At 30.6% G+C, this 20,574-nt stretch overlaps 1 protein-coding gene across 2 annotated transcripts in view; it reads right to left on the bottom strand.

The window, feature by feature from the left end:
- Window positions 1-20,574, bottom strand: part of LOC143256407 (ubiquilin-1-like) — a 69,843-nt gene that overhangs the window by 5,731 nt on the left and 43,538 nt on the right. Inside the window, exons 9-12 of one of the 2 annotated variants that reach the window (XM_076513617.1) lie at window positions 17,259-17,739; window positions 16,739-16,940; window positions 14,788-14,875; window positions 11,227-13,658 (exon numbers count right to left, since the gene is read on the bottom strand). In XM_076513617.1, the coding sequence (XP_076369732.1) occupies window positions 13,594-13,658; window positions 14,788-14,875; window positions 16,739-16,940; window positions 17,259-17,739 (836 nt within the window). In that variant the 3' untranslated portion in view covers window positions 11,227-13,593. Of the gene's footprint in view, window positions 1-11,226; window positions 13,659-14,787; window positions 14,876-16,738; window positions 16,941-17,258; window positions 17,740-20,574 lie in introns of those variants that run through there. The other variant, XR_013031344.1, reaches the window with a different exon arrangement.

Here is a 20,574-nt window from a genome sequence, read left to right on the forward strand (position 1 = left end):
CCCCTTATACAAACGCTCGATTAAGTCAAAACAGTGTTCCTGTTTACCAGAATAAGGACTCAGTCAAATTACAGAATACAAGACATTATACCTTTATCTTATTACCTTCCTTGGTTCAAATTCGTTTGTATGCTTTGTTACCCTGTGCTTTTTGAATTAGGTTTGAAAACTTGTTTGTTTTTCTGTTTGACTGGTGCTACCACATTACAATTTATTCTCTGAATACATAGTTGAAACATTATGTTCTATGTGTTACTTGCACAATTCTTCATCACTGCTATCGATTTCCTGGGCTATCCGCACTTACTGCTTTTGACAAAGGATTTAGATAAATCGTCTAAACATCAGTAGGAGGTAATGTCAGCAATTTGGAATGGCTACGACGGACTTGTTCTTTATTCCTCCGACAATGGCATAAGTTTAGCTGCCACATTATTAAGCATGTTGACAAAAAGAAACAGTTATGGGCAGTTCTAACATGGAATACCCATATATTTTCCGTTATCTAGTTTTTAATTTTAGTGATTCATATTTAAGGCATACAAAGTATAGATGTTATAGCTATATATACTTTGCAAGAAGCTGGATGCACAGTGTCATACTGCAGAAAGTTCACGACTCGACAGTTTTTATAATCTAAACAGTCTGCACAAAAACTAACCACACTGGATCACGACGAGTTCTAATATTTCTTATGCACTGATCATTGATATCCTTCTAAATTTAAAGAGAATAAACTTGGTTGTTTGCTGATATTTACTAAATGTATTAGTATTAGGCCTAAGATATAGTCCAATTGTTTAACGACATAACGCATGAATTATAAAGTTGTTACGTTTACATTTGCTAAAACTTTAATCGGATGATTAAATCCAAATATTAACGTTTTTCTCAAAACAGGAAACCCGAAACATCAGCTACAGCATTCTAAATATATTTATAGTTTCCGAGCTAAAATAATTACGTGTACGTGGATATACGAGTAATCAATGCGTTAAAATGACTCAGTGACAGTTTACAGGAATAGTTATATTTTTATATTTATAAAATACTGGTCTTGTTTGGCAATTAAATGGTTAAAGCATTAGTACTTACAGCATTGCCAAATTACCAGTAGTTCACCCATTAAAAATAGGATGGAGTATTGTATTAGGTGAGCTTGCCTTGAAGTTTTGAGGTGTTGATATTAATATTCATACTTTTATTGTCTGAAAGAAAATACTTTGAACACAATGTGAATTTGTTTGTAGGTATGTCATTCACAACGACTGTCTAGTGTGTTTGGATTGCAGTTCAACTGGAGAGCCAGGTTTTGAGTGCACCTTGCACATGTATAACAAAAGTAGGAAAGTGTTGCTTCCATGCTACATGGAAACAGCAAAAAAGGATGACATATGGACATATGTCATGACCTCTATTTTGTTCAACCAACAACATAATCAAATGGCATTATTATACGATTCAGTTCTAAACATTTCAATGCTAGGCTCACCGTTATTTCACTAATTTGTTTTTATGTTCAATATGGCAGAATAAACAAAGCAGTCCCATGTGTACAAATAATTGAGTATCTACATATTATAGTAGTCTAATGTTAATATATTATTGGCTGGAAAATCCTGTTTCACCTTGTACTAAAGCTAGCTTCAAGGGGCAATGACATTATTTATACCAGAATTATAAAATTAAAACCCTATAACCCAAGAAGAAAGGTCCACCTTTCGAAAGCTCTCGGATTATAAGGTTTTTATTTCATCTCTATCATTCTTGAACCTACCTGTTAACACCATAAATAAACTAGAATTATAATGTTCTTTTTAGCTTGTGTAAAACACAGTAAAAACAACTCAAATTTTCAATACCCCTACATCCTTTTCAGTACCTTATAAAAGGTTTGGGCGTAATATACCAAGCAATTTCTCTTGTATGCTAGTAAGAAAATAATAAGAAAAATGACAAATATGCCACTTTGTGTGGATTTTCTTTTCCTTGTAAAGCCTAACATGATTTTTGGGATACTTTTTATAAGTGTTCAGTATTAGCAGTCAATAGTAAAGGCTTTAAGGTGTTGTTTGAATTAAATCTTTACTGTTCAAGGTGCTTTTTGCCTGCATGTTCTATTATTGTTTTGTGCAATTCCTTGCAATCCTCATTATGAATCACAACCGTTGTTCATGATACAAAGTCAAAAATTATAATTAATAAAAAATCCAAGAAGTCATATCAACTCAGTAATCATACAGTATAATATACAGTAATCATCAAATTAAAAACAATAACAAAACAGATGAATAACAAAGACCGTCACACAGAAAGAGTTATAAAGGTGCACTCTTGGGCTACTCTTTTACCAACGAATAGTGGAATGGACCGTCACATTATAACACTCCCACGGCTGAAAGGGCGAGCATGTTTGGTGCGACAGGGATTCGAACCCGCGACCCTCGAATTACGAGTCGAACGCCTTAATACGCTTGGCCATGCCGGGCCCAACTGAGACATCATTAACATGTATAAAGTTTTGTCAGTTGCATAAATACTCGATCGCCTTGATATCTTGAATATTAATTTAGATACTTTTTTTGTTTACAGCTACCGAAGTTGTTTTGGCAAATACGATGTTAGCTTAATGTAAAATCACAAATGATCGTTAATATAACAACTTGTACTTCCATCCAGCTATCAGAAAATTAGGCTTATGTACAAAATATGGAAGTAATGTGTGCTAAAAACTGAATTCACTAGTAAGCAGTAGGTTTTTCCCTTTAGTATTTTCCCCCTAAAAAAGTGTGCGTTGCAGAAGAATAGAATAATATCAGTGTTATAAATGCTACGAAACACTCCATAATAGCAGTTAATGTTCAAATAACTTCAGCAGTTACTTGTATCATAGAGAAATAGATCGAACACAGCGACCATTTATTTTCCTCAGCTCAAATCTACATACCAATCGCTACTTTGCATTATGAAAGAGTCCAGACATATTCACAGAGGAAGTGTTACTTTTGTTACTTAAGGTACGTTTACAAAAATGTTCTATATTCTTATAACATTTGTTTACGGTTCTCTCAAGTGTTTTCAGTCATTGAAAACTGGAAAGCTATGACCAAATTCTTCAAATTATTTTCTTTTAACAGTAACAATGTATCTATAAGGATTTGAGCTAGCTGTTTGCAGATACTGCACGATATTATTTTGAAATCATATAAGAGTTAAATATGCTTCCTGGTTAAATGCATTATCCTGCTGAAAAAAATTATAGTAATTGAAAAACACTACTACAGTTTCTTCAAGTTCATTTATGCACCTTTGAAATCAAGAGCATTTATATACGGAGATATTATATGGATTTCATTAGTAACTATAATACAATTTGACCTACAATACCTGCTTGCCAACAAACCAAATTTATTCATTACTTCAATGCTGGGTTTAAATGTTCCTCAACACTCCCAAAAGTCTCAAATATTTGTCAAGAAAAATGGTGCCAAGTAATCTTGAGGATGAGTAAATGTTCAAGTATTCTTGCCATTCCAAAATATTCTCAATAATAGAGTTTGGTATAAAATCCTCATGGCAAAAACACGATTCAGCACCTTTCCCCGGGATAACCACCGAACGTTAGAATGGTACAGAAGTACCTCGAATTCAGAGCCCATTTTATTACACAGCTCTTTGAAGATGTGGTGCTTCAGGGCACTATTTCGCACAAAGTTCACACATTCCACTACAATGTTTAATACTTCTGCCAGTTTTGAAGGCAAGGTTTTTGTTGCCAACGCATGCCTGTGCAGAACACAGTGCGTTACAATGATATGTGGTGCATCGGCTTTCACCAGCGCACCAAAACCAGAGTTTCGTCCCAGCATGACTGGAGCTCCGTCCGAACAAATTGCAGAAAACATATCCCAAGAAACATCGTTGTCTCTGAAGAAGTCACTCACAAGTTTCTTCACGTTGGCTGCCTTAGTTGTTGTTGGTAAGAGGCTTACAAAATAAAAAATCTTCTTTTATCTCGTTCTTCACATAGCGCACGAATATAAGCTGGCTTAAATTGGAAATGTCGGTGGTCTCGTTTAGTTGAAGGCTAGATTTTGCTGGGCTTGAAATCAGATCTGCAACTACTTGAGCCAAGATGTCATCACTCATGTCATCTATTCTGCTGCTGATGGTGTCATTTGAATGAGGAATTTGGGATAACTTATTTTCAATAGGTTTTCCCAGCATGATATTCGCCATCTTCAACGCAGCTGGTTTTACAAGTGCTTCACCAATGGTGTGTGGTTTGCCCTGCTTTGTGATCAAGTATGCAACTTCGTACAATGCTGCGAGGATCAGTTTGTCGATGGGTACAAAGCCGTGAACAGGCAAAGTAGCCTTTTCATCAAACCTGGCTCTTTTACGTTGAATTCAGCAAGCGTTGTGTTCTTGTATTTCCCATCTCCATGCAGCTTTAGGGAGTATTCTTTTAGTTTTGCCGGTGCTAGACTAGAATTGCTCAACTTAGCATTGCAAATCATGCATTGAGGACGCTGACTCCCATCATGTTCCGTTATACACGTGATCCATATTGTACGTATTCGTCCGACCACTTTCTGTTTTTGCTTGACGTAGTTAGTATGAAGGAATTGAAAGATTGGGAAAAAAAAATCACAAATGATGCACGATTACTACAGTCACAAGTTGATTGCTAAGTGCACAAAGTTCCCTGCAGCACAGATATTAAGGCCAAATGATGTGACGTGATCAGCCGCACCCAATGATGGCCAAGTGGAGCATGATGTCACGAATCATACGAGTGGAGTGAACGGAATGCACACACACACAGTGTGTGTGTCTTGACCTCCGCCGAATTCCTGAGACTAACTCACCAAACCCCTGGGGTTTGATTGAACCCAGGTTAAGAATCAGTGAGTTACATAAAGGCCTGCACCCAACTAAATTGTTTAATAACTTTGCTATTACTTTATTTATAAAGCATTAAATTACATGAATATTTTAAGTAATGCATCCAGTGTTTAGGGAGTTTTATAAATTAAGAAAATTGTAAGTATTTTACTCCAAATTGTGAGAAAGTTATTAATAACACAAGTTACAGGCATCCATTTTCAGCCAAAACAGGCTTGACAACATTATCCCACAGACCAAACAGCCAAAACTGAATATGTATAAGATAATGCCCATTTGTTTCAAAACTTTACAGAAATTACATTTGTGCAGTTGTCACTAATTTAAATTTGAGCTGATAGCCTAAAAGAAAGATAAATAGCACCATCCACTACCAACTCCTGTCTGATAGAATAATGAAATTTGACTAATTTATTTGACAACAGATCACAAACCATGAATTTTCAGTTTCATAGCCTAAGAATGCTAACCACAAGGCAATGCATAATACAAAGATAGTTTTATTCACAATGTAGGGATGATTCTTAAATGTTACTCTAACATTACAAATGCCCAGACAATCATAATTCAATGCCCAGTTACATGATTGGAATTGCTCTCTTTGCAATTATGCAAGTACAGATGAACTACATTATGCAAATCACAATAATACCAAAATTCTGAATTTCCAATAAGAAGTTTAAGAAAGGTAAAACTTCATATCAAACATATTTTTTTTTAGTAGTTACTCTCAGACAAAAGTAATATAAATAAAATTTCATGAATATACAAGTAAAGATTCACAAGAACTAGGTGCGATAACTATTCTTAATTTTGAGCTTTGAAGGGACACCCATTGCCAGCTCTTGGGCTACTCTGATTGAATAGAGATTTTACTATCATTTTTACATAAAACCCATGGCACCAAAGTGCTGAGCATAATTTTGAGATAAATGGATTCACACCAGGAGCCTTTTCATTCACATTTCTGTGCACTGACCACTGGACATGCCAAAGATGCTATATAATTTCCAGATATATGCATCAAACAATTATTCCAGTAACATTTATTCTTTTATTTAAAAAAAAACAACCCTCTATGTCAGTAATTAGATCATCATCTTAATGTAGTACTTTATGTAATATATACAAAAATATTATGAATATTAAATTAGCTACACTGTTTGAATGTTTTTATGTGATGTATTGTTTCATTATGATTAGAATTAGAATTCTTTGAACTAACTAATAATGCAAACATTTGACACACCAAACAACCATTTAACTAAGTTACAGATCTGCCAATTTTGCTGATTCAGTTGAAAAAATGTTAGTGTCTAATTATTTAGCTAAGAAGAGTTTTTTCAATAATTTTGTCAATGATCCAAATACATTCACTGCAATATCATCAATTAGAAAAATATCTAATTGCAAGAAAACAGATTTTTTAATAAACAGGTGTTAATTTTGTCTTTTTTTTTCTTACCAGAACATGAATTTCAGTGAAGAAGATTACTTTTTATTTCTTTAATATTAACAGAAACTAATGTCAAAATGTATACTATATCTTTTATAACCTTGTGTAGGTAGTATTATATCTTGAACTGTTTTGAACACAGCTGTAGTTTAATATACTGGTATTGCATTGGCTATTACAAAAAGTGTTGAAGTTCAGAATCATATGGATAAAATGTTCAAGACACATAGTAATGTCATGCAGCCAAAAACAAACTAAAGCTTACAATACCTAGTGTGGTTTAACAGGAATGGGTTTTCAACCATCTGTACAATCATTCCATTAAACAAAACTTGCCCACCTGTTGTATGGTAGATCTCCCATATTTCCTCACCTTACAAACCAAATTTCAAAGAAATCTCTTTAAACCCTTATCATTTTACAACAGACCAAACGTACCCTAAAATTCTTCATTTTCTTTTCACCAGTAAAAACAAAATAAACATTTCTTGTTCATTGCTTTCTTTCAAATTTGGTAAATAGCTGACATATATCTTCCTCTAGCTTGATAGCAAATTTGTAGTAGTCCAAGTATTCTCATAAACATGGGGATATATAAGGAAAAGTTACACTAAAATTTTGTAAATCTTTACATTCACCTGGAGAGAAATGAATTAACACTGAAATTTCTACCACACATTATGGGTACTTTTAAAAGTGAACCTTTAATATATAAAAAATCAGATGCAAAATCTATATGTCATAAGCCCAGAACTACAATCACATAAAAATGTTTGCATGATTTTTATATACTACCAACGAACACATTTAAAACAAATAAAAACATTTTCCTATACATGACTGTTTTCATTTCTGGAATATAGCTAGCATATTTTATCTACTCTATAAAACTATACAAAACATGATGTCTACTGAAAAACAACTTGACTGGTAAAGGTGGAGACAAAAATACAGCAGCTGAAAGATGCAAGTTATTGAAGTATTGAAGAAACTCAGATGCAATTATAGTATCTCCCAATTTAAGAGTTGCTTGATACTGATTATTCAAAATTATACCCAAGTGAAAAATTTACATCCTTTGTGGTTAATTTTTGTCTAATGTACAACAATGGTAATATCTAATTAAAACCAATACAACAGTTAAAAAAGGAGTGGCCAAAAAGCAATTAAAAAATAAAATAAAAATTACAACTAAAAGATGTAAAATCAAAGTCTGCAGCCATAATGAAAAACATTGATGATTAACACTTTAGGCAAACTATTGTGATTAAGCACTTCAAAATTTTATGAAATTTGAGAGTATGCATATCTACTACAAGAAATCACAGGAGATGCTGCTTTTTTGTCATTGGAAAATAAACAGAAGCTATCAGCCAAAGGTTTTTTTTTGCAATTCATCTCTATATTCCAATTTATTTTAGCCTCAGCATTTGTAACAGCTGATACTTGAATGTTTATTAAGTATGTTTGCATTGGATAGTTATGCAAAGTAACACAAGAGCTACCTGCATTGGTTATTCCTTATTTTAAACTAGTCTACAATACCCACTGCAAATTCTTAGGATGTTTTAATGGAACAATGAGATTTGACTCAACTTTTGTAGCATGCTTATAGCCTCAAACTGCAAAATACAGTGCATTTTTGCAACATCCAGTCCATAAAAAATGGATTTAGATTCATAGTCCAGCATATTAACCACCAGTTTATGCCCAGCTTGTATTTCAAAAATGAGAAATATATATTATAAATAAAAATATTTCATACACAAAAATGATTTAACTTATTTCTTCATGAGAAAAAGGTATTCTTTGTAATGAACTTTTGATTAACCATGTGCTAGTCTTCTGAGTGTACCCTGTCAAATAAAAATTAATTCAAAAATATTTAAATAAACTATTATTTTAGATACAAAAAACCCTAAAACTCAAAATTTTCTTCTTTATTAATCAATAAATGAACACTAAATATCACAATTTGTTTTGTTTTTTAACCACCTAAACTAAATGTACCAAATTAGCACACACTAGCCAAATACTAAAGCTACTAAGAACAATAAACATGTATGTTCTTCCAAGAGTCAACGCTGATGTTTACAAAATGCCTATGGACAATGAAGACAAATGCAGGTTAAAAATTACTGACCACAACATAATCTGCATTGTGAAAAATACAAGTAAGATTGCTCATAAGAACAAAATCCATCAAAAAATGATAAATTATATGCAAAACTACAAATAAATTGATGTAATAACAGCTTACAAAATAACAATAAAAAGAATTAAGCAAATAAGTGTGGCTGACTATTGCCCCTGAACACTCAGAAATCATGGAAGATTCTATACATTTTTTTTAAAACAAACTAAAATATTACAAACTAATATACGTTTTCATCTACTTTTAGTGAAAATATAGCTCGAGTTATTTCTAAGTTATCTAACATAAACTCCAAGAAATACAAAAGTATAATCATATGATTTCTAGGTAACAGAATAGTATTAATCACATTATTTAATGAATACATAAAAGTTTTGGGCTTTTGAAAAATAAACTACCCTTTTTTCATTTGAATCAAGGTAGATTATTTTTAATATATGAGTACATCTGAGCAGTTTGGGGGACTTCATAATTTCAAAATAAAACATAACTGAGCTGATAATAATACTTGTGAACAACATTCTATCTTAATAAATGGCCTAATATTTTTCTTAGATAAATAAAAGTAGGAAAACTAGTAAAACTTAGCATTTAGTTTTACATTATGAATTTATTTACTTCTGTGAATAACACCCCTTACTGTTAGTCTGATACAAACTATTAACTTAAAGTTAATACCTTTAACTGCTAACACTAACCACAACTGTTACTGGTAATAGCATCAATATAATTTAACTTGTTCAGATTCTCATACATACAGTGTATATGAATCTAACAATTGAAACTACTGATAGTGTGAATCTAACAACTGAAACTACTGATAGTGTGAATCTAACAACTGAAAATATTGACAATATGAATCTAACAACCGAATCTATTGATAATATGAATCTAACTAAAATTATTGATAATACTGAATATTCATGTTAAACATGTTTTTTTACTTACAATCTTGACATTTTAAAGAAATATGCATGAACATATGACATAGCCAACTCTGTGCACTGCTCAAGACAAAGATCAAACACATTTAATATTGTGACACTTAAATTAGTATAAAAAGCAACTAATATTACTATAATGGATAAAGAATGTATATATGTATCTATGAAGGTGACTGAAATAATAAATACAATATTGTACCATTTAATATATGGTACCAGAAACAAAAATCTGTAAAAAAATTCCCACTTTAGATATTCACAATTCAGACAATTCAAAAGATATGTACAGTATGTGCAACAACCATTTCTTTATCATAAAATAAATTTTTGAATAACAGTTCTCTTTTCATTACAATAACACAACTTTCACTAAGATTGTACATGAGGGTTTGATTATATGTTCATTGCTGTAATTTTTAAATGTAGTATGAAAAAAATGGAGTTCTTAAAAAACTGTTCTTTCTTTCAATAAAGAGTACCACTTTTAATATATATAAACATTAGTTTTATCAGCACAATACAAACAATTGTACTGTGCAGTTTTCACAGAAAAACCCTTGTTTAGAAAATGTTTATTTTTCCAAATGAGTTATGAATACTACAATTAGTAATTACTACTATAAATGGCTGCCCTTAAGGAAAGTGTTCCCGATAACTAGTTTAAACCTAGTTTTTAATCATAATTGACTGAAGTATCTATAATAGCATTATTATTTTGTAAAGAGTTTGACCACATTTTATTTATCATGCTGAAAATAAAATAACCTTTTTAAACAATTTTAGTAATACAAGTTACCTGTATAAAACTTCAAAACAAGAATTTTTATTAATCTACTTGTGTCATATAACAATCAAGAATTTATTACATTTCTTAATCAGCTAAGCTCTTTCTAAATTTTATTCTAGTTAATTAACACCAGAAATTACATCAAATGTCTTTCTGCATAACTTATTCTCACATTCAAGTATGTTTATTTTCTTTTTTTCTTTCAATTCAAACAAATAACTGTGAAGGTTTATTTGCTTATGAATTGTATGCTGCTCTTCTGCTGCATTTTATATTACAATTACCATTATCAGAAAACACCAAACTGCCAAATATGAACTGTTTTTCAAACTTAAAAAAATTGGCTTAAATTACCAAAAGAAGAAAAAGAAGAAGTGGCTTTCTGTGAGCTTTTGTGTTTCTTCATGAGTGTTAACAAGTATTAGGTATGCACATAAAGAATGTAAGCACTAGGCCTACACCAGGTATTATATAAGAAAAACAAGTTACAGCAAAGAGTAACATGACAGTTGAAACAAATTTGATTTTTCCTACTAACATAGACATCATTAAAAAAAGTCATTTCTTGAGTGTAGCATTTTTCAGGAAGTGGTAGATTTAAAGTATGTTTACATGGTATAGAATCAAGTTACAACAAAACTTTACTTTATAGGACAAGCACTTGACATAATTAAAGCATTTGATTGGAAATATTTAAATGAAGTATTTAATGCTGAGAAACAATTTTCTAACAGACAAGTATTTTAGTATACACAGCTCCATCAAAATATGAATTGACATTTGCAAAAATCAAAGTTTATAATGCATCAACTGGCAAAAAATGTCAACTATCATACGTGTATTGCTTTCATCATTTCCTGCTGGATTACCAGAAGTTAACAGATTTAATACAAGATGTCATTTGCAGTAGCAATATGAAATCATTATTTGCATTTTTCAACTAACATTTGTCCAGAAGTTTCAAACTAATCACAACTTATGAAAGTACACTTTTATTCCCACTTCATTACTACATACAGAAGATGCAAATATAATAGCTGTTCACTTCAAATAGTCTCAACCATAAGCAATACCAGAAAAAAAAGAAGAAAAAGAAGCAAATTCTTATAATTGAAATGTTGCAAGTTTCCTATGCAGGTTAGACATACATTAAATCAGTAAAATTATCAGTAACAGATTTTTTCATTTTGAACAACCAAAATTATCTACACTCCACTGTATAATTTATACATATTTTCACGCTACACAAATTCACAGTACTACTTATACATATATTTAATCTCTTTCTCATGATTTTTGACAAAAGCCCATGAAATTGTGCAGGTGGGGGATCTTGAATCCACAAAATATAACCTAAAAATACTTTTTGAAAGAGTTGTGAAAGTGAAAGGGGTCCAAAAGTATTAGGTAGAATAAAGGAGTTTTTCTTCTTAGATTTTGGGTAAAGCCACACAACAGCTATCTGCATTTCCTATTTTTGAAGTGACAGACTAGATAGAAGGCAGATATCCAACACCATCCTCCAACAATTCTTTGGCTACTTTTGACAAAGCAAATAGTGGGATGTAATAAACACTCTTAGAATGCACCCATAAACTCATCCAAACTATGAATTGGATTTCTCTCCCTTCCCCTGTCAGTAATGTGATGTGAACCACAAAACATCAGCTCCACAGACTGTTATGCTCACCACAACCTGCACTCTGTTCAAAGGGCTTTTTAAGTTCTCAGATTTGACTAATCTGATTTACTTAATATTAAGATGTAAATTGGTTGTTTAAAACAATAATCTAAATATTTTTGGAATTTCTTAAACTTGAGCTTGTATATGGGTTTAAATGAGTTTGAGGAAGGCTCTTAGGACTAGATCTATGAATTTACATTAGCATGGACACATAAGAGATTACTAAAAATAAGCATCTATGTTTAGAATTTTGAAACTTTTGTTCGGGAGAATGAGAAGAAAATATTTGGCTTTCAGCTGTAGCTGGAGATTTAACTGAAAATTGTGTCAAGGTATTTCTGACAGATAAAGTAGATCAATCTTTTAACAGATTGGTCCTGCCTGTTCCAGCATAATTGAAAATTAACAGAAACATGTAAGAGGTCAATCAAAATTTTTTAAACAGTTGTTATTCCTGAAAACTTTCACCATGTAAGAATAAAACATGAAACCAATTATACAAAAGAAAAACAATACAATGTAGGATGGCAGAATATTTTTGTCTTTTTCACATTTGACATAATTTAATTTACAATAATACAGCACAATTTAATTTAGACTTAAAATAGCTAAGACTTAACACATTAGTTCTCAAACTTAAGTTTTAAAAGAAAAAAATACAATTAAAAATGTACTTTGTTTCAATAATATGCTTTAGGATTACAATTAAATTTTGGAATTACAGAAATGTGTTATTGTTTATGTTAATATATCTTTTAACACAATGTCTGATGAAATACTAATTGCTAGTTTTAAGTTTTTTTTACATTCCAATTTGTATATTTTTTCTATATATATTAATCTACAAAATTTCTGGCTGTAAATGTCATATACTTTATTAACTTCATAACAATCACTCTTCATTTATAAACTTTTAAATATTTTTCTTTTATGCAGTTTTAAAGTACATAAAGAAGCCAAAAGAAGTAAATTTTCACAGAGATAACATAACTCGATATATACTTTATATTCTTAACCTCACAATAATAACTTCTTCTGCACAGTATCCTCAATGAATTTATTATTTAAAAACTTGTACAAATACTGATTTCGAGTTTTCAATGGTAAATAAATTATCCTTTATTATTGGGTTTATTAGGAATTGGCTTTGCAGTATATTATGCTTGCTCTTGGGATATAATAAAAAATCTTAGTACCAATATCAATTAGTGATGAATGGTTACAATATTAAGAAACATACAGTAGTTTTGTTTATCAACAAATTTAATCATACACTAATGGTATCAAAAAACTGTCCATAATCTTACTTATACTTTAGAAAATATTGGTTAATTCCTTCTTTATAGTTTGTTACTTAGTTGGTGATTTTAGTAACAGAATTGCAAGTAAATTGATCAAGAGCTGATGAACCTTTGATAGAAAAAATCCAGAGAAAGAGCAGTGAATAATTTTATCAGTAAAGAAAATACTAAAAGTATTCCTTACTTGCAAATAAAGAAGAATTAAAAAAATACAAAGGAAAAGAAAATTACCCAATGTTCATCTGCTTATTTCAGACAGGAGTAAATTAGTTATTATCTAGACCAATTTGTACAATATTATATTTCTGAACAAGCTATGTATTTTTTCAAGAATGTTCACTGAAGATCAGTTGTCTTGCTATTGCTGGGACTGTAGAAGCCTTTCAACTGCAGCATTGACATCACCAAAAGTAGCAATTAAAGCTAATACAAAAATATATCTTTGAAATATTTTAAATCAAAACATATATTATGAAAATGATTATAGAATTATAGTATAATTTGTACCTAGAATACTTTTAATTACTAATAACATTTATGCTATTGATATATTTCTTATAAGAATTTGAGAAACATCACACACATTACTTATGACTATAAAAACACTACTCTGGATTATCATTCTTGAAATATACAGACAGGGTGTTCAGAAAGTCACTGTGCACTTATATATTTATTAACAGAGAAAACTGCACATTGACTTTCCGAACACCCTGTAGCTTTACTTTCTATGAATGACATCTAACAATTTATGATACTTTTGAAATGTATATTTTTTGTAGAAATATTAATAAAATTAAAAAAACTATATCAATAAAAAATTGTTCATATCAAAGTACTATCTGCATTAGTCCATTATTTCAAAACTGAGGATTGGTTTATATAATAAGAATGGCAAGGATCAGAGAAAGTGTGATGAACATATTTGGTAAATATCAAAGATTTTCCAGAAAGCCAAAAGCACACCAATATACAAGCATATTTCAAAAAACTGGTAAAAGTTTACAATTAAACTGTACTGCAGGTTTTGTTCAGCTTCAGTTTAACAGTTATAAGAATCTTCTCTTTAATAACTTCATTCATATCAGTTAAATGTTGAACAAACTAAGAAATTTATAATATAAATAAGTGTTATTACTATACATAAGACAGCAGTTGCATTAGATTAAAAAGAAGTTGTATTCAATAGTATGTAATCTATCCACAGATATGGAGGTCTTAGAGCAGACATATATCACATAAAACAGAAATGATGGCTGAAAAACTTAAATATTTCACTTTCAAATTAAGAAAGAAATCAAAATTTATATTTTAAAATATGAATTATAAACAACAATTTGATGTAAAGTTTATTTACATATATCAATAATAAGTATGTTTAAATAACTTTTTAATGTAGCTGTTAAAGTAGTGACACACACATCCACATTGACTCTCACACTCAGTTTGGTGACTCTCGCACATACAGTTAAGCTAAAATTGCTACAATATTGATGAACGTTAATCATATAGTTGCTGTGAATTAAACTTTCAGAGGTTTAAAATATCTTACCTTGTAAATTTGCATCACGGTTTACAAATCCCATGGCTGTTAGTTGTTCAAGTTGTGTTCTATATCTTTCTTCTGGGGGTAGCTGTGTCTAAACATAGAAATGTGAGCTCGAAGATACATGCAATAACACAATAAATAATTATGAAAACAAATGAACAACACACATGCAGGAATTATAAACATGAAGTATTAACAATTAGATGGTAATTTTAGTGATACAAAATATTGTAACAAAAAATATGAAAAAATTGTTCACGTCAAGAGAATTTGTGCAGATCAAATATGGTTGTAAGTGTTGCACTGGCTTTCTAAGGTCAATATGTTATTTCACCATATTTGATGGGATGTTTCACTGGAAGACATATCCCAGTACAATGTGCCATGTTTGTAAAAAAAACAATTATCCTGTACTTGTCAAAAGTTAGAATGGTATTAATTTTGTGTAGAGAAGTGATACTGCTGGCTGAGATGCAGTCAGTCTTCTATTGACCCTCTCATGTTTCACTTCAGATGTGAACTGATAAAAAGATAGATCTGAAACAAAACATAAATCTAAAATGCTGTATTTACATATCTCTCTTTTTAAACTTGATATGGACAAATGAAATGGAATGTGCAAAAACACAACAAAAACAAACATATGAAGTTCACGTGATTTTACCATATGTATCTTACTATTTATAAGATAACATTCACACCTGTATTTACAACCAGAATGTTGATAAGACCTGCATTTCAAGTGTCATTTATTATAAAAAGAAAAACACACCTCAAGAGATGTAATATCACTTTTAAAGAGTAGTGGTTTCCCACTTTGACCATTGTTATCAACAAGATCAGTTTCACATACTTTAATCTTACAAATGATTTATACTGAAACATGGAGTCTTGCCAAAATTTTTCACAAATATCCCTGACTAGCCAAAACTTTAATTTGTACAAACTTATTCTGTGATATGTCAGTACTGAAAACCATGAGTAAAATCAAATTTTTTTACTGCAAGTCATAGTTTATATTTTACAGCCTTTATACTAGTGTGACATTTTTTGTCTTATTTATGACAACTAATCAGTGGAATCTATCAATACATGACTGATGTAGTTTATTCTCACATGACAGCAGTGTGGCATTACCACAGTAATTACCTTTTACATCCTTATTATCCATCATTTCCATAATTATTTCCAGTACTGTCTATATTGCTAAATGTATAAAAACTTTGAAATATTGTAAATTTATAACCAGGTATATATGCTTAAAACTGCTTTTTTCCTTTAATTAATTTTTGGAATTGTTAAAGTTTCAAAAAATGTTGTACTTCCAATGGATGGGACCAATGATGACATGCTGTGGGACAAAGCAATGATTCAGGGAAGCAAATATAATGAATCAAACGGTAGCAACAATTCTAGTGATGGTGAAGATGAATTATTAGCTAAGTGTATTACCATGCATAAACTTTTTAATGAATTTTGTAAAATTGACATGTAAAAGAAATTTCAATGAAAAGATTTCCAGAAATGTTTAATACACTGCTACTTGTTTACTGTATTTACAAATCATTCAATATATTTTGTACAAGTGTTGTATTAAAAAAAACAAGACAATGTCACCTTTCAAAATTGTTTGCAAATTATATTTGAGGAGTGCATTATAAGCAGGCAAATAAAAACGGTTTTCACATTCTAACAAAAATACAATTTAAAACACAACCTTTATGTACTTTAGTGTATGTAAGTACAATACAACTAAAACTCTTTGAACAAAACATTTTTTCTTTCTCCACTGAAATACACAAAAGTAAATTAAGACTACAGAATAGGAGCTGGGTCTGTAATATACACTGATACTCATTTTATATTCACTAACAAAGTTTCACCTTTAATGATTTGTAAATAATGAAAGAAACTGAAACTAGGCTTAGTTTAGTGCATTTCATTAAAGCCTTACATTGTTTCCACCTTGGGCCATGGCTGATACCATCTGAGACATGAACTGGCTGAATGGATCATGGCCAGTATTCCCTGTTACATTAGTTCCACTGCTACTGGTGGTACTTGTTGTGTTACTAGTGGTCACACCAGTACTGGTAGTTGTAAGATTTGGTGAAGAAATAGTGGTACTGATATTTGAAGGCTGACTTCCTGGAAAACTAAATTGTTATAAAACAAGATACATTTAATTCGAGGATTTGTGCAAAAGTAAGAGATGTTTAAAGTGAAGATATAATTGGTTATGAATAATTTATGTTTGTTTCTTTTATAACTGGTAGTAGTTCTGATTACTGTAGGGAAAAAAACAGACTGAAGATTAATTGTATTTTTGTTTTAACTGTTAACAAGTGTACAGTGAAATAGTTAAAATAAAATTAATATATTTTAACAGCAATGATAGTTTTAATAATAGTAGAACAAGAATTATGTTACTTTGTAGCATAACTATTTGTGATAACTGTAGAATGGAAGCTCACACACTGAAAGCTCCTGGGGCAACTTGTCGTAGTTGTTCCATGCCTTGTTGGATCTGCATTATAGCTCTCATGGCTTGTGGGTTAGTGATGAGTGACTGAATTTCTGGGTTCTGCATTTGCTGAAGAAATACAGGCATCATATTTCGGATCTGCTCTTGAAGCTGGGGATTGCCTGAAAGAAGGGGATTGTTGGCTACAATTTGTCGTGCCATTTCAGGATTAGCAGACAGGGCTTGGAGTGTTGATTGCATGTACGGGGCACTCATCATATTCTGCATTAGTTGTGGGTTTTCCACTAACTGTTGCATCAAACTCTGCATACCAGGAGAACCAAAGAAAGAACCTCCTGGAGTGTTCTGTCCTAAAGATGAAGTGTTTGTGCTACTAGTGGCAGTGCTGGCTGTGCTGCTTCCACTGGAACCCCAAGGATTAGGTAAAGGGTCCCTATTCTCTGTTCCTTGTTGCCCAGAATTATTTTGGTCTAAACATAAAAGGAAATTAATAAAGTACAATAAATTTATATGAAAAACCTTTTTTCTCTACAAATAAAAGCAATTTACAAACCCAGCACAGTGCTTTTCAGTTGTTGACAATTCTCTTCATAATTCATTAAAAGTAATTCAGAAATTTTCCTTTTTACAAAGAAGAACAAATACCGTCATAAGGTAATTTTAAACCATCAAGACAAAATGTACATCTTTTTAGATGTCAAAATGTTTACATTTTACTGTTCTTTAACAAAACATATAAACGTAGTTGTTAACACAAAAAAGGTTTTTTTCCTGAAAAGTACATTTAATTTTTTTTTCTATCAACACACTCAGACTATAATTAATTACTGGATTTTGATGGAAATTATGACAAACACAGATATTTTTGTTTGCTATGAATATACTTTCTTCAGTGCATACCTAAACAATATGAGCTTATTAGAAATAAGTTTGGTAATTATATTCTTAATTTGGTATACTATAAAGACAAAAACGAAAGGTCTGTAGAATCTTTTGAGATAACATTTTTAGCAATAGCATTTGGCTTAAAAAATAAGAAAATGTTACTGAGTAATTATAACTGTAGTTTATAATTAAGATTCATCTTTTTATAAAAGAAACTATAATTATAAATTATAATTACATGATTTAACAACTGAAATTTAATCTATATAGTTAAAGCTATCTAATGGTAATGGATGTTATACTGCAGGTCAGTTCATTTACTGTTACAGCAACATCTCACAGTAAGATTTCACTTCAACAGCAGGAAATGTAAGCCAATTACAACTATGAGAGAAATAGTTATTTCACAAAAAGATCTAATTAAAGCACTGCAATTGATTAGTTAGTTATTCCCAGAATCAGTTAATGCAGTGTATGATGAAAAACAGTGTAATTTCTATTAAGAAATTATTGAAATTTAAATTACTTTAGTCTTTTTTCTTCTAAAGAAAGATATCAAATTTAAATTCACTAAAGATTTCATTCTGACTTAGGAACTCAGTACCAGACCAGTACAGTAAAGAATACAGTGACAAAATCCAATTATCCCAATGCTTTCCATATTCTGATGGATTTTCAGTTTCCTTCCTATTTTCATATCGCATCTGGACCTTATCATCATGTCAGATTGGTTATATTTTGATATCGGTACTGAACAAATTTACGAATATTTTCACTTCTATAGTGGAGTAACATACCTCTACAATGTTGAAATACATGTACAATATAAAATGATACAAATATACAGATATATATGCATATCAATATTTGAATACTAGTAATCTTATAAGATAGATCTAGAAACATTTAGAGGTATTTCTAAATCTTAGGTTTACAACAAATCAAGATTTTGCAACTCAACATTCAATCTTCAAACATAGCAAATTTAAGTTGTATAGTACAGTGAAAACGTGCTCAATTTCAGTTTCTCTCTCTCTGCGTATATATATTTTCAGTTCTGAGCTCAAAGATGGAATTATGAGAAAGGATGAACTCTTTAATAAAATTGTACAACATTTTTAAGACTAAAGGTTTAGACTGGACAAAGATGCACAACTGAGTGGTAAAATAACATCAGAGGTGTACAGAAACAATATATTTTTGGGTGCTTGATTTTGATTAAAATAATTTAAACATGCAATGAAATATTTGTATACATTATGTTTTGTTTTATTATTTCATACAATTAAGTGAATATTGGCAAGTATTATAGTCTGATATAGGTACAGTTATTAGAGGATAGTTAATGTGGATGCATTAGAACATTTTAATATACATTAAACAGTTATTTCATGTTTACACAAACTTCTGTCAAGCAAATTTTATGGATGAAATTCATAGATTTATATATTTGCATATATTTTCTAACATGAAATATAACCATTTCCTACACAAACTTTGCACATTTGTATTAAATATTTAAAGCTTTGTAGTTGGTAAAAGCTAAAATACAATTAGATAACTTTTCAGTATATATGTGGGAATGGAATACTTCTGAAAACATTTAGTGAAATTATAATATATTGGTAGTACATGTAACATGTAATGATGTGTTTTAATTCCTTTTTCTACTATCTGTATCACCTATTGTTCCAAAGTTATAATTATCTTCATGATAACTAAATGTTTTTGGGTTCTTTTTAGATGTTATGTAATGAGGCTTCCCAAAGAAAAACACAAGTACAGCCAATTCTCACTGTTCTTGAAAAGTACACAGCCTACAATGATCACAATAGGAAGAAACAAGAAGTCCAATCAACATCAGGATTACAGCTAGAATCTCATGGAAAGGCACTTTGCATTCTCTATGGCTTATTTGCTTATTACTAACAGTAACCTTGCTTGGAAAATGGTCGCACAAGAGATCCAACAGCTTGCAGAACATACGGTTTCATACAAGAATCATCTGAAAAACTCCAAAACCAAATGAAAGCAAAGCTTTGAATTATCCAGCGTGAACCACTGGTATTCATACTGCACTCAAGGCACACAACTTCAAAATACTTTCCAGTACCTACTGACAGCATATATTCTATTATCTTGATTTTAACAGAATTAAATGACAATGAATTCCACTCTTGAAAGAGCACTGTGTTTGAATTATTAAATATCATCTTAATTTCATTCAGTTAATTATAAAGCTTTCCTAATGCTGTTTTACTTGGAACTTCTGTTAATAAATATTTTCAACAAATAAAAAAATTACAGATTCACCTTAAACATAAAGATAAGGATAGGTTAATATCACTACTGATCCACATAAAGTTAAAGCTATATTACAATTCTGAATCTAGGGTCACAGTGCTAGTGTTATACTGAAA

The sequence above is a fragment of the Tachypleus tridentatus genome, chromosome 1 (genome assembly GCF_004210375.1).
Source record: "Tachypleus tridentatus isolate NWPU-2018 chromosome 1, ASM421037v1, whole genome shotgun sequence".
Taxonomy (NCBI): Eukaryota; Metazoa; Arthropoda; class Merostomata; order Xiphosura; family Limulidae; genus Tachypleus; species Tachypleus tridentatus.